Source organism: Alligator mississippiensis, chromosome 5 (assembly GCF_030867095.1).
Source record: "Alligator mississippiensis isolate rAllMis1 chromosome 5, rAllMis1, whole genome shotgun sequence".
NCBI lineage: Eukaryota > Metazoa > Chordata > Crocodylia > Alligatoridae > Alligator > Alligator mississippiensis.
This window is the reverse complement of record NC_081828.1, coordinates 131080248-131093342: the sequence shown is the minus strand read 5'-3', so window position 1 is coordinate 131093342 and position 13095 is coordinate 131080248. Positions and strand designations below refer to the sequence as shown.

At 40.3% G+C, this 13095-nt stretch overlaps 1 protein-coding gene across 5 annotated transcripts in view; it reads left to right on the top strand.

Moving 5' to 3' along the window:
- GOLGA4 (golgin A4) overlaps positions 1–13095 on the top strand; it is a 94303-nt gene that overhangs the window by 31241 nt on the left and 49967 nt on the right. For 4 of the 5 annotated variants that reach the window (XM_019483451.2, XM_019483448.2, XM_014602550.3 and 1 more), the window contains 5 exons: positions 159–206; positions 2248–2304; positions 3923–4021; positions 4585–4723; positions 10695–10882. In XM_019483451.2, coding sequence (XP_019338996.1) covers positions 159–206; positions 2248–2304; positions 3923–4021; positions 4585–4723; positions 10695–10882 — 531 coding nt within the window. The remainder of the gene's footprint in view (positions 1–158; positions 207–2247; positions 2305–3922; positions 4022–4584; positions 4724–10694; positions 10883–13095) is intronic. The other variant, XM_019483450.2, reaches the window with a different exon arrangement.

Genomic DNA, 13095 nt, shown 5'->3' with positions numbered 1-13095 from the left:
CTCTTTCTTTTTCTCTAAAGAATTTTAAAGTCTAGTCAAAATTCTATGAACAAGTTCACTTGAAGTTAATATAGGTTCATAAAGTGATTTAAATTTACTTTAAGTTGATAAGAAGAGCTGTTTTTAGTCATCACTATGCTTGCTTTCTGTATTTTCAGCTAGTAACTGCCTATCAGGCTATCCAGAGAGAAAGAAAGAAACTTCAGGTAAGAGTTATTGTTCATCCTCTTGCCTGAATATTGTTCTGAATTTTTTTAATGTTCCTTGTGTAGTAAAATATATGTGCGTTATACTGGCAGTCTTAAAAATGTGAGGTAGAATAATCCAGTTTTAAAGGCAATATTTAATTTAATTTATTGTGGCTACATCGTGAAGAAAAAAAAGACGTGTGTTAAATTAACTGAATGGTCTTTAATAAATGCCTTCCTCAGAGGTGGTAAGTAAAGTGCGTGTATTATATTCAGTATGGATTACAAGACCACCTAGTCTTCTGATTTTTTTTTTTCCATACTACTTTACAAGAATATCCTGATTCTTACCATTTTTTATTGTGTGTACTAGTGTGTCTGGTCTGCTGTATTGTGCTCTCCTTGCCATTTTTTTAATAATAGAAATCTTTCCTAGTGTTTATACATCACAACATGTAGAAGGATTTTAATTATCATATTTATCTGAATCCAAGATGACTTCAAGTTTAAGATTTCCCCCCCCCCCCATTAGATTCTATACATGGAAAAAGGTATAAATGTGTTATAAATGTCCATGTATAGAATCAAATAATTGTCTCAAATCCATGCCCCCCCCCCATACTGCTACTGCAGGAAAAGCTGCTGGAGGAGGTGCAGACAGCCTGATCCCTGCCCGTTGTCCCCCCAGCCTCTGCCTCCCCTTTCCTTCTACTTTTATTCAAGACGGGGGACTTTTTTCCACATGTTGAATGGTGGGAGGGAACCCATTTTGGATTCAGGCAAATATGGTAAATAAATCTAAAACATGTACCTACCGGTCTAGTAGGCAAGTTTTGCACTCTCTCAAATTTGCTGTGGGAAGGGACATCGCAGTTATTTCATATACTGCACCAGTAGGGGCCAACCTTTTTGGTAAGCATACCACAGATTGGCTCTGTGCACTCCAAGTGCCACTCCAGTTCCTTTCTTCTGCCTGATCTGCTGCTCTGTTTTCTGCTCCCTGTCTGCTGCCTATGCCCTCTTTGATCTACTGTGTCCCACACACGGAGGTAGCCTGTGCCACTTGTGGGATTCATGCTGCACTTGTTGTCCACCCTTGCACTGCACTACTTGTACTTAATGCTTCAGAGGAGTCTTAGGGGGTTGGTTTGGGTTCCAGAGGGTGCTTTTGTTTCTGTTTGAACAGCAATGACCGCTTTTTGAAGGCTGCCTAGCAGGCGCATAGCAAAAGTAGGAAAAAAATAGAAAACCATTGCGTATCCCAGGGATGGCTAACCTGCAGGAAGCACGTCTCATTTAGAGTATCACGGGCAGCCGGTGTGTGGCACATAACAGACTGGGGAGGGGAAAAGTAACACAGCAGAGGTATTGTAGGAAGCAGAACAGCAGATTGGGCAAAGGAAAGGGATCAGTGGCACTGAGGGAGGAAACAGGGAAAAATTGGCACACCTGCCAAAAAGGGTTGGCCCCCACTTTTTATCCTACAGAGGAAAAAAATAGTAGTAGTTGGTGGGGGGGCAGGGGTGCTAAGCATATAGAACTGTAATTAAAAATAAAACAAAAACATCCTCCTTGTGAAATTGAAATAAACTTAGAGGAACCCTTAGGCTGAAAGGGAAAATGAAACATACATTAAAAAAAATCTCCAGTGCCTCAAGGAGAAAAAAAAAATCATTAAGAGAGCATCTAGAAAAGCCAGGCAATCTAGTGGAAAAGAATACATGGTATAAAATCAAAAGTTCAAGTAAAAATGTACCACAGGAAACCCATTTTGTACAATAAATCTAAATAATTAAGCACAAAAGAGACAACTGTTTATTTTAGGCTGGTGGCTCTTTGGAATGCTGGCTGCTTTCCTGCTTTCTTTTGTTGATGCAGGAATTAGTGACTTTATAAGAATGCTTAGAGTTTCAAAGTAACCACTTCTGTACTAATACTTGGGCAAACTAAAGTAGGCAGGTGATTCAGTTTGCAAGATAGAGAGAGAATATAAATCCTTAGGCTATGCTTAAGTATTTTCAAAATTACTTAAAAAAAAATTCTACTTTTCCTTTTTAAGGGTATACTGAGCCAGAGTCAGGATAAAGCACTTCGACGAATTGGAGAACTACGAGAGGTAACTTCTGTCATTGGCTAAATATTTGATGTGTACAATATGCACAGAGGAGTTTTCTTTAAATATGCATCTTGTTTTTCCATTTGCGGTATTTAATTATTAAAATATCACTGATGTAAGTTTTTCTTTACTACACTGGATTTTTCTTTATTATTTCTGTCTACTTTTGCCCTTACCTTTCATTTATTTTCAGCGCAGCCATTGCTGTATTGCTCTAAAACAAAGTATTGTTCAGCAGTGATTAACTCTGTTTTCCTGTTAAGTGTCAAAGGAAAAAAGGGCATAGATAAACCTCAATTTAGAAGAGAACTGTTGCTAGCATGTGGTAGGTTGTGGGGGTTTTTTTTGCAGTATTGATGTGGCATAACAGCAGTTGAAAACAAAAACTTTTGTCTTACACATAGAAAATGGGATTGAGTATTATCTTAATGGGCATTTCCCAGAGGTAACTTGAAAATCTGTTTTGAATAGCTGAGGCATAGCGAGCAAATTGAGCACCTGGGATGGGGTGGTGGCACAGGGGTATGCCTCTGACCACTGTATCATATGGATGGATGTGGCTGACAGGAAGGGATGATTTAACTTTCTGAGAACCCCTGAATTAGAGCAACTCTTAGAGCCACTCTAATTCACGTCCCCCCTCCCCTCCCCTCCCCCACTCCCAGAGCATGTATATAAACACCCCAAGACTACAGATTCTTATCCCATTACTTGAATTAGCTTTTATAACCCCTGTGTCTGTCTCTGAGTTAACAGCTTTGTTTTCTCTCTCCTACCCACCCCTCCCAGTACTTCCTCCTCTTTATTTCCTCCTTCTTCCCTATCCTTTATATTCTGATCAGTGCTTTCTGTTTAAAAGCTCTGCTTCCTGTGGTCCCTTCATAGTATCTGAAGAAGATGCTGGTTATGAAAGCTTAAACTATGCTTCTCTTGATTAAGTTAGGGTATAGAGTGGAAATCCACTCTGCTTTCTGGTTGACCTCAGTAATTATTTTACATAAAATTATGAGTGCTCTGTTGACCTTTTCATTTGAGAGACTTGGGAATGAATGGAAGTTGAGATTGGCCACTATTGTTGTTAAAGGGATATCAGGTTAGAATATAAGTATTGTGGTTGTTCTAAGGCAGTACTTGCAGCCTGCTGCAACTGCTTGTGTTGACCTAATCTGTTAATAAATTTGAGTTTGGTCTCTTGTCCACTCCTCAATTCCCAAGGATGGCTGAATTTGGAGGAACAGCTTTCAGTAGTAGGCCTGAAAGAATCCCATTGCAAGTTTGATCAAATTTGATCAATTCATAAAGGAAGGAAAAGGCCTGATTTCTTTTTTCTTTTTTTTTTTTTTGTCTTAAAAAAATAAAATAAAAATTGATTGTTATTTTTGACCGGAGATATAATTGTAAAAAATGGCACGTTTTATGTGTATGCTGTGTTACAAAATCAACATTCACTTTTGAATAATATTCTAGATGCACTGAAATTGTAACCACATTTAAATAATATTTCAATCAACCTTTTAAATACTTGCTTTAAGATTTTCATATTTTTAATTTATGATATTGTTGTTCTATTTCTAACCAACCTTTTCATTTTATATTTGAAATGCATCTTTGTCCTTAGGAACTCCAAATGGATCAACAAGCCAAAAAACATCTCCAGGAGGAATTTGATGCTTCATTAGAAGAAAAGGATCAGGTTATTAGTGTCCTGCAGACTCAGGTAACATCCAAGAAATGCTCTTGAATTATTTGCTGTGATTAAAAGCTGTGATTATCATGAGAAATGTTTGCTTCTTTACTTGTTGTAAGACGGACATTTTCAGCTAGGTATTACAACTCTTTGGTCTATAAAGCTGCTTGAACTTTGTGTAGTGATCCAGAAGTAGTAAAAAGGTATAGTACTAGCAATTGTAGTTTTACGAAGTCATATTCATTCAAGTAATACACTTGTCTTGTGATGAGCAAATCAGATACCCCTTTTCATTATGGCCATGAGGTGAGCAGATGTTCAGTTATGTAAGCTTTCATGAGGCTTCTGCAAAACTGATATAGTGGAAGTGTCCCATTTCTTTCCACATATAAGAATGATGGTGTTTTTAGGATAATTGGAACAGTAACAATGTTTAAAAATGTGTTGTGAACATTGCATCAAAAAGAATTTGCCTTTGTGTCTGATGAGCTACCAGTTTTACTAAAACATCTTGCTATTTTGAAAGGAAAACAATAAAGAAGTATTTGTATTTAGTATTGCTTCATTTTTCACCAAAAGGATATTTTGTTTAGGTATCCTTGCTGAAACAGCGGTTACAAAATGGCCAAATAAGCACGGAGCTACCTGAGCCAACTGTTCAGTCAGAACCAAATGCTCAAAGTCCAACAACAGAAATCAATGCACAAAATGTTTGGGAATCGGGAGGTACTGGTAGGCATTTTATTTTTTATTTTTTTGAAGAGGCTTTGGAATTGATGTGGGTAGAAAAGATCTGGGCAGCTTGGAACCCAGGCTTCTGCATTAAAGAGTTTTCCCAGAAGGAGATGGTCTGTTCCAAGATAATATAGCATCTCTGAAGTTACATGGGAGTATGAGGGAGAGGTTCAGAGATGTTCTTTGACTTGATTACGTGATCATTTCTTGATTTCTAGAGAGGTCAGTTACCATCTCATTTTAATCCTTGCCTTGTGGAAGATGAAAAAGCAGTGCTCACTTATCATGGTGTCTGGACTATTAAATAGTCTCCTGATTTGCAGGACTTATAGAATCACAGAAGATTAGGGTTGGAAGAGACCTCATTAGGTCAGCTAGTTCAACCTTGTATTCAGAGCAGGACCTTTCTCAACTAGATCATCCCAGCCAAGGCTTTGTCTAGCTGGGTCTTAAAAACCTGCAAGGATGGAGATTCCACCACCTCTCTGGGTAACCTGTTGCCTTGCTTTACTACCCTCCTGGCTAAAAAGTTTTCCTGTTAACTAACCTAAACTTCCCTTGCTGCAACTTGAGACCGTTGCTCCTTGTCCTGTCATCCGCCACCACTGAGAACAGTCTAACTTCATCCTTTTTGGAACCACCCTTCACGTGTAGTTGGAGGCTGCTGTTAAATGCCCCCTCAGTCTTTTCTTCTCTAGACTAAATAAACCCTCAGTTCCCTCAGCCTCTCTTTAGAAGTTATATGCCCCAGCCCCCCAACCATTTTTGTTGTCCTCTGCTCTCTCCACATCCTTTCTGTAGTGGTGGTCCTAAAACTGGACACAGTATTCCAGATGTGGCCTCACCTGTGCCGAAAAGAGGTGAATAATCACTTCCCTTGAATGCTGGCAATGTTCCCACTAATGCAGCCCAGTATGCTGTTAGCTTTCTTGGCAACAATGGCACACTGTTGGCTTATATTCATCTTATTGTTCACTGTAATCCCCAGCTCCTTTTCTTCAGAGCTGCTAGTTAGGCACTCTGTTCCCAGCTTGTACTGGTGCATGGGATTGTTCTATCCTATAAACCTCATGAAGTTTCTTTTAATCCGATCTTCCAAGTTGTATAGGTCTCTCTGAATCCTAGCCCTACCCTGTAGTGTATCTATTGCTCCCCTCAACTTGATGTCATCTGTAAACTTGGTGAGGGTGCCCCCATCCCATTTTCCAGATCATTGATGAAAGTATTGGACAAAACCAGCCCCAGAACTGACTCCTAGGGAACTCCACTTGATACCAGCTGTCAACTAGACATTGAGCCATTGATTTCCTTTGAGCCCAATGATCTAACCAGTTTTGTATTCACCTTATTGTCCTTTCGTTCAGCCTGTACTTCCTTAGCTTTTTTGCAAGAATGTTGTGGGAGTCCATATCAAAAGCTTTGCTAAAGTCCAGGCATATTACATCCACTTCTCTCCCTACATCCACAAAGCCAGTTATCTCATCATCATAGAAAGCAAATAGGTTGGTCAGGTATGACCTTGCCCTTGGTGATTCCATGTCACCAGGTGCTTAGAAATGGATTCCTTGAGGACCTGCTCCATGATTTTTCTAGGGACTGAGGTGAGCTTTATCTGTCTGTAGGTCTGCAGATCCTCCTTCCCTTTCCATAAGATAAGCTCTTTATTTGCCCTTTTCCAGTTGTCTGGGACCTTTTCTGACCACCACAATTTTTCAAAAATAATGGCCAGTGGCTCTGGAATCACACTGCCAACTACCTCAGCACTCCATGTTGTTTAGCTTTTCTAAATAGTCTTAAACCTGTTCTTTTGCCACTGTCGGCTGCTCACCTTTTCCTCAAATTGTGCTGTCAGGTGCAGTAGTCTGGGAGTTGACCTTGCCTGTGAAGACTGAAAAACATTCTCAAGCCCATCAGGACTGTGCTTTCAGGCTGAAACTCAGAGGCCTATAGCCAGTGTTGAAGTCTCAGTCTACTCATTACTAACTTAGCAAGCAAGCTGCTGAGCAACAGAAATGCTTTTAATACGATTTTGCTTGGGCTGTAACTTTTGTAACCAAGAGATGTTATTGATATACTAGTGAATTGCCCGTAAAGAATGACCGAGGGTGGTGGGGACGGAGCGCTGACACCCACCACCCTGTGCTGCCGCTGCCACTGCCTCCCAGGAGTGGGGGGGCAGAAGGGAAGCTTGCACACGGCTGCTGCAACCCACTGCCCCATGCTGCTGCCGCTCCGCATCCGACTGCACCCACCCTACCCTGCGTCTGGCCCTTGCCACCCCCCCCTTTCCCTGCTCCACTGGAGCCCCGCCCCGCCCCACCCATCATTCTTGACACTGGCTGGATCCATGCCCTGCCAGGAGCCACGCCCCCCAAGAGTGTTATAGGCAGATGCACACACAGACAAATGGACTCTAAGCACTTATATATAGAGAGAGAGAATATGAAAGCATCACCTACCAATTTATAAATTGTAACATGAGATTCTTTTCTTCAGATGGTACAATCTTCTCCTTGTGGCTCAACTTGTAATATTACTCTTACATATGCTTCTTAGTAATATCTGGACTCGGGATATCCATCTCTTTGTCATATGCAAACAGAAATAGTTCTGTGCAATAATAAACTTGGCCTCTGCCCTGCAGTGAATGATATTGCTGACTGTATACTTTTAAACTCCATCACACACAGCCCTGGAAAAACAGGAATCTCATGCTTTGAATTTGTTAGACACACTTGCAATCACATGGGTTTTTTGACCCCGGTTTTCAAGGGTATTATATGAGAGAAGGCAGGCCAAATTAAAAATTGCGGTGTCTTTCAGTCACATCTTTGGAATGGAAGTTCTTGTGGGATGTGATGTTTATGGCTTTTTAAGTAGTGAAACTTGAGCGAGTTCTGTACTCTTATACCATGACTTTTGTTGTCTTAGACATTGTTCCGTTCCCTCCATTTTTGGTTAATCAGATCCCTCAAATTAGTTGCAGATTTTTAAAATAGGTTGTTAAACTTGATTATGTTTCAGTTTAGGTTAATGTTATTTGAGGCTTTATATTCTACAAGGTCCCAAAGATCTTTTTGAAGGGTTGCTCTTGAAGAGATGATTTGTAATAAATCTGGTGCGCTTTTATTTTTCTTACCAAGTATGCATTCAGCTTGACAACATGCATTATTTTACTGTAATGATTGAACATTTCATACATTTTTTGATGTTCCTAAATGGTTGTCAGGAATCAGAGAAGTAGGGCTAGAAGGGACCTCTGGAGGTCATTTAGTGCAACCCCTGCCTGAGGCAGGCTCATTCCTGTCCAAACCATCCTATACAAATCCATAATATAACCTCTTAGTAAAACTACAGTTGACCCTGGCACAACATAAGACGCAACACCGAAACCTTCCATAAGTGAAGCAGTGAGACCACAGCATCCAATGTCCTGCTTCTGTAAAATGTTGTTAATGTTGTAAAATCCCTTTATGGCCCAAATATGGCAGTCGGTCTGACCCTAAGCAGAGGGGCAGGACCTTTGACTTTAAGTCCTAGCAGGAGCATTGGCACATCTCATTCAAACTCCTCAATGCCTCTGAGGAAGGCTTAAAAACAAAACAACAAAAAAACCTAACATGCTTGCATAAACCACCACCACCACATGGAGCAGGGAAAGGTGGGGGGGTGAAGTTCCCTCTGAGCCCTGTGTGACAACCAACAAAACCCAGAAGCATAGGAAATATCCATAGTAGAACCTAGGCATTGTATCATCACTGACCAGTGGTTGCCCAGTCTCTTTTTGGACATTTTCAATAATGGAGAGTCCACCGCTTCCCTTGGCAGTCTATACCACTGGCTCTCTGTTCTAACAATGAGTTCTTCCTGATATGTAGTTTAAATCTTCTTTGCTGCAATTTCAGGTCATTGTTCTGTCCTCCACTCTGCAGCAGGAGAAGAAAGGTGTTTTCCCTCTTCCTGATGGCAGTCCTTCAAGTATTTGAAAATTGTTTTCACGTCCCTTCGTAAGCACTTCTTCCTTCCACAAGCTAAACATGCCTAGCTCCTTCAGCCTCTTCTTGTCTGACTTGCCTTTCAAGCCCTTTATCATCTTTGTTGCCTGCCTCTGGATACTTTCTGACTTCTCCATGTCCTTTAAAAAATGCAGAGCCTGAAACTGCACACAGTACTGTAGATGAGGCCTAACCAGTGCTTAGTAGAGAGGCACTATCACCTCCCGTGTCTTTCACCTAGTGTTTCAATTGATGCATCCCAAAACTTCATTCTCCTTTTGTGCAGCTGCATCACACTGCAGACTCATACTGAGCCTGTAATCTACCAAGTGTCCCAGGTCCTTATCCACAGTGCTGCTATCCATGCAAGTATCACCCATTTTATATTTGCATTTTTGATTATTCTTCCTGACAGGTAGCACCTTGCATTTGTCAACTTTGAACTTCATCTTGTTAGCTTCAGTCCAGCTTTCCAGTCTGTTGATATCTTTCCAAATTGTGCTCCCATCCTCCACTGTGTTTACAATCCTTCCCAGTTTTGTGTCATCTGCAGACTTGCTCAAGACTTTTTCTATGCCAATATCCAAACCATCAGTAAACACGTTGAACAGCACTGGGGCCCAGGACAGACCCCGGTGGAACTCTGTTTGAAGCCTTCTGCCAGTCTGATATGGATCCTTTTTATAATTACCTTTTTGTTTGCAGCTATTAAACTAGTTGTTTATCCTCTGTATGGTAGTTTTGTGCAGCCTAAATTTGTCCAATTTTTTTATGAGAAGGTCATGTGGGACCTTATTGGGAGCCCTGCTGAAGCCCAGATACACTAACTACATCCACAGCATTCCCTTCATCCACCCAAGTAGTTATTTTGTCAAAGAAGGTGGTCAGGTTTGTTTGATGCAATTTGTTTTTCATAAATCTATGCTGACTGCTTGTAATCGGCCTTCCCTCCTCCTGATGCTTGCAAATGGTCTTCCTTAGGATATGCTCCGGTAACTTCCTGGGTATCTAGGTGAGGCTAAGTGGTCTGTAGTTCCCAATGTCCTCCTCTTGCCTTTTATAATAGGTGTGGATGAGCACCACGTTGGCCTGCTTCCAGTCCTCTGGTATCTTGTCCATCTCCCATGACTTTTTATGAAGGTCATTGCTAAGGGCTACAAGATCTCCTCTGCCAGTTCCTTCAGTGTCTTGGGACAAGTTCATCAGGCCCTGCTGACTTGAATTCATATAGACCTATCAAAAGCTCTCTGACTCTCTATTGTTATTTCATCCCTCAACTTGTCCTTTTCCTTATCTGGATAATTCTTATTAGGTGCCTGACTGCAGCTTACTTTATCTGTGAAGACAGGTAAAGTAGCTGTTAAGTAGCTCTGCTTTCTTTGCATCTTTTGTTAAGAGTTCCCCCTGGCTATTTAATAATGGACCCACAGCTTTGGTCTTTCCTTTCTGGCTGACATACTTATATAACCTGTCTGTGGTGTCTTTTAACCTTCCTCTCTAGGTGCAACTCATTCTTTATCTTTGCCTTTCTGATTTTGTCCTTGTAGGTTCTAGCTATTTCCTGGTAAGCTTCCTTGATGATCTGCCTCTTTTGCTGTGGCCTATATGTTTTACTTTAGCAATTGAGGAATTCTAGAAGCTCTGTGTGCAGCTACATTGGTCTCTTGCTGTTCTTCTTGTGCTTTCATCATGTCAGAACAGTGTCTTGTTGGGTTTTCAATACTGTACCCTTTTTGAAGCTCCCAGTCCTTTATGGAAGAAAACTAAAATTGAATTTGGAGGGAAATGACTGTTTTGTCAATTTATGATTGGATCTTGAAAGCCTTTGTAATAGGTACTGTTAATTTGGAAAATTGCTGTTTAGAGTAGTTAATCATTTTTGTAATACTAAAATGACTGGATTGAAATGTCTAATAAAGTTTTCATGTTTTGAAAAAGAAGAGCTTGTAGTAATGGTGCTATGTTGTCTGTAGGTGGCAATGAAGATTCTGCAAAAACACTAGAAGCTCTTAATCTGAGAGTAAAACGTCAAGAAAACCTGCTACAGCGATGTAAAGAGATGATTCGATCACATAGGGATCGCTCTGCACAGCTATCTAATGAGAAAGAGGCTCTGCAGGAGCAACTAGAAGAGAGACTTCAGGAACTAGAGAAGATGAAGGTACGGAGAAGATTCTAACTTTTGATAGATGTTACCTAATGTAGTGCAAAAGTCCTGGTGTCATTTACGTGAGTTTACACAGCTGAATTGATGACATTGGTCATTACAGTGAGTTGGACAAAATATGTAGGCAGCTGTGCCAAAATGTCATAGGAAACAGTGACATAATTTTTAAATCAGATGCACAGAAACTAATAGGAATATTCAGCCTGAGCAAGGAGAAAACCTTAAGGGGAAGGTCTTCAGATCTAGCCTGATGATAAACTAATTCCTAACTAGATATGATTTCTATGATTAGGAGTAAACAAAGAGCTGACAGAAAATGCAAAAAAGGGGTTGATCAGTGCAGAAAGCTGCATTTTAGAAGTAGACATAAAAATGTGAGAAATGCTAAAAGTCATGCTGTGTTAAATCTTGTAAATGCTATTAATAAATTGCAGTCAGCCATATGAATAAACAGAGAACAAGGAAAGTAGTAGGGTGCTTATTCAGTAAAGATTAAGGATAATCTAAGTATAGCCCAAAACATAAATAAACCCAATAGGTTAATCTCACAACAAATTTAGACTGGCCACATGTGCAAAGTAATTGTCATACCATAAAAATGACTCTCTAGCTATAAGAAGAACCAGCTAGCCCCAAAGTTAGTGTGCTTAAAGACGTATAACAACTATAGCTTGTTTCTGTCCAGCTTTAAATTGAACATGTAGCAGGGCCTTTAGAGCATGGAAATGGAAGTTAGCACATTAGGTTAGAATCTGGACTCGGAGCTCATTATGCTCAAATTGAGGATGCTAGATAATCTCCATGGCAAAAACTGGCACACACAATTGCAGGTCTGGTAATAACTGCTTTTCACATATGATTAGAGAATGTAGTACTTACAGTTTAAAGTGTTGGGAAGCAATGTAGGCAACTGCTGATCTGATAGTCTCACCTCAGGAGTATGCAAAAGCTTCAGAACAGATTTTGAAAGAAATAGACAGGGAGGTAAATAGAAAATTGGTAAGACGTCACACGAGACATCTGGAGACTAATCTTATTTAACATTTTCATTATTGTTGTTCCTCAAAAAATAGCAATAGACTAATGACACTTGCTGGTGGCCTGAAGTTGGGAGACATTGTCAATACATAAAAAGATTGGAGTATTATCATGGTGTTATCAAGAATTGGATAATCTTGAATGATAGGAATAAGATGCAGTTTAAAAGTATAGAGTGCAAGATAATATATACAAGAATGTGCTTAAGATAGGAGGATATCCATTAGAAACAGCAGGTGCAGAAAGACCTGGCTGTTTTAAGTAATTGCAGAATAAGTATAAGCCCCCAAGGTCACATGGCTGTGACAAGCAAATGTCACTTAAGTATATAGTTCTTTCAATAGACAGGGTAACGTAGTAATGCCATTGTACAAGGTAGAAGTGTGAGACCTCATCTGCTATGTTTTATACAATTCTGGTCAGTCATGTTCAAGGGGGGTGCATTTAAACTAGAGCAAGGGTAGAGGGAAGCTGCTAGGCCCTGTATTCCACTGATCATTCTGTCCTGAGAGGAGACTAAAAGGACTTGGCTACTTTAGTCTAACAAAATGAAAGCTGAGAAAAATATTACTGCTTTTTCTAAATACACCAGGGAGGGTAAAAAACTATTGAAGCTAAAAGGACAGTGTTGGCGCAGAAAAAAAGTGAGTATAAGATGGCCATGAATAAATTTGGATGTAAATTAGAGGCAGTTAGAAAAGTGAGTTTTCTGGAACAGTTTTCCAATAGGCTTAGTTTTTCTGTGAAACTTAATCACTTTGAGGGAGATTATAAAACATGGTGCTTGTGTTAGCAGGGGATTGGACTTGATGGTCGAAGAAGTGCCTTCCCATCATACGCAACTGCACATTATTGCTTGCAACTCTACAATTGTTTTGCATCAGTGACACTTCTACATTGTTCATCTAAGCTACTCAAGCACTTCAGATAATTAACCTGCAACTTCCCTTCTAATGCTTGCAGGTTCACAGCCAGGATTTAAAGGACTCTTCAGCTGTAGCCCAATCTCCTATAGAGAGTTCCCTATTCCTTTCTTTGTGGCTGCTTCTCGCATCATCCACTGCATTTATTTCCCTAGCCCCTAGCTCAGGGGCGGGCAATTACTTTGAGCAGAGGGCTGCTTACTGAGTTTTGGCAAGCCATCGAGGGCCGTATGATAGGCAGCCCAG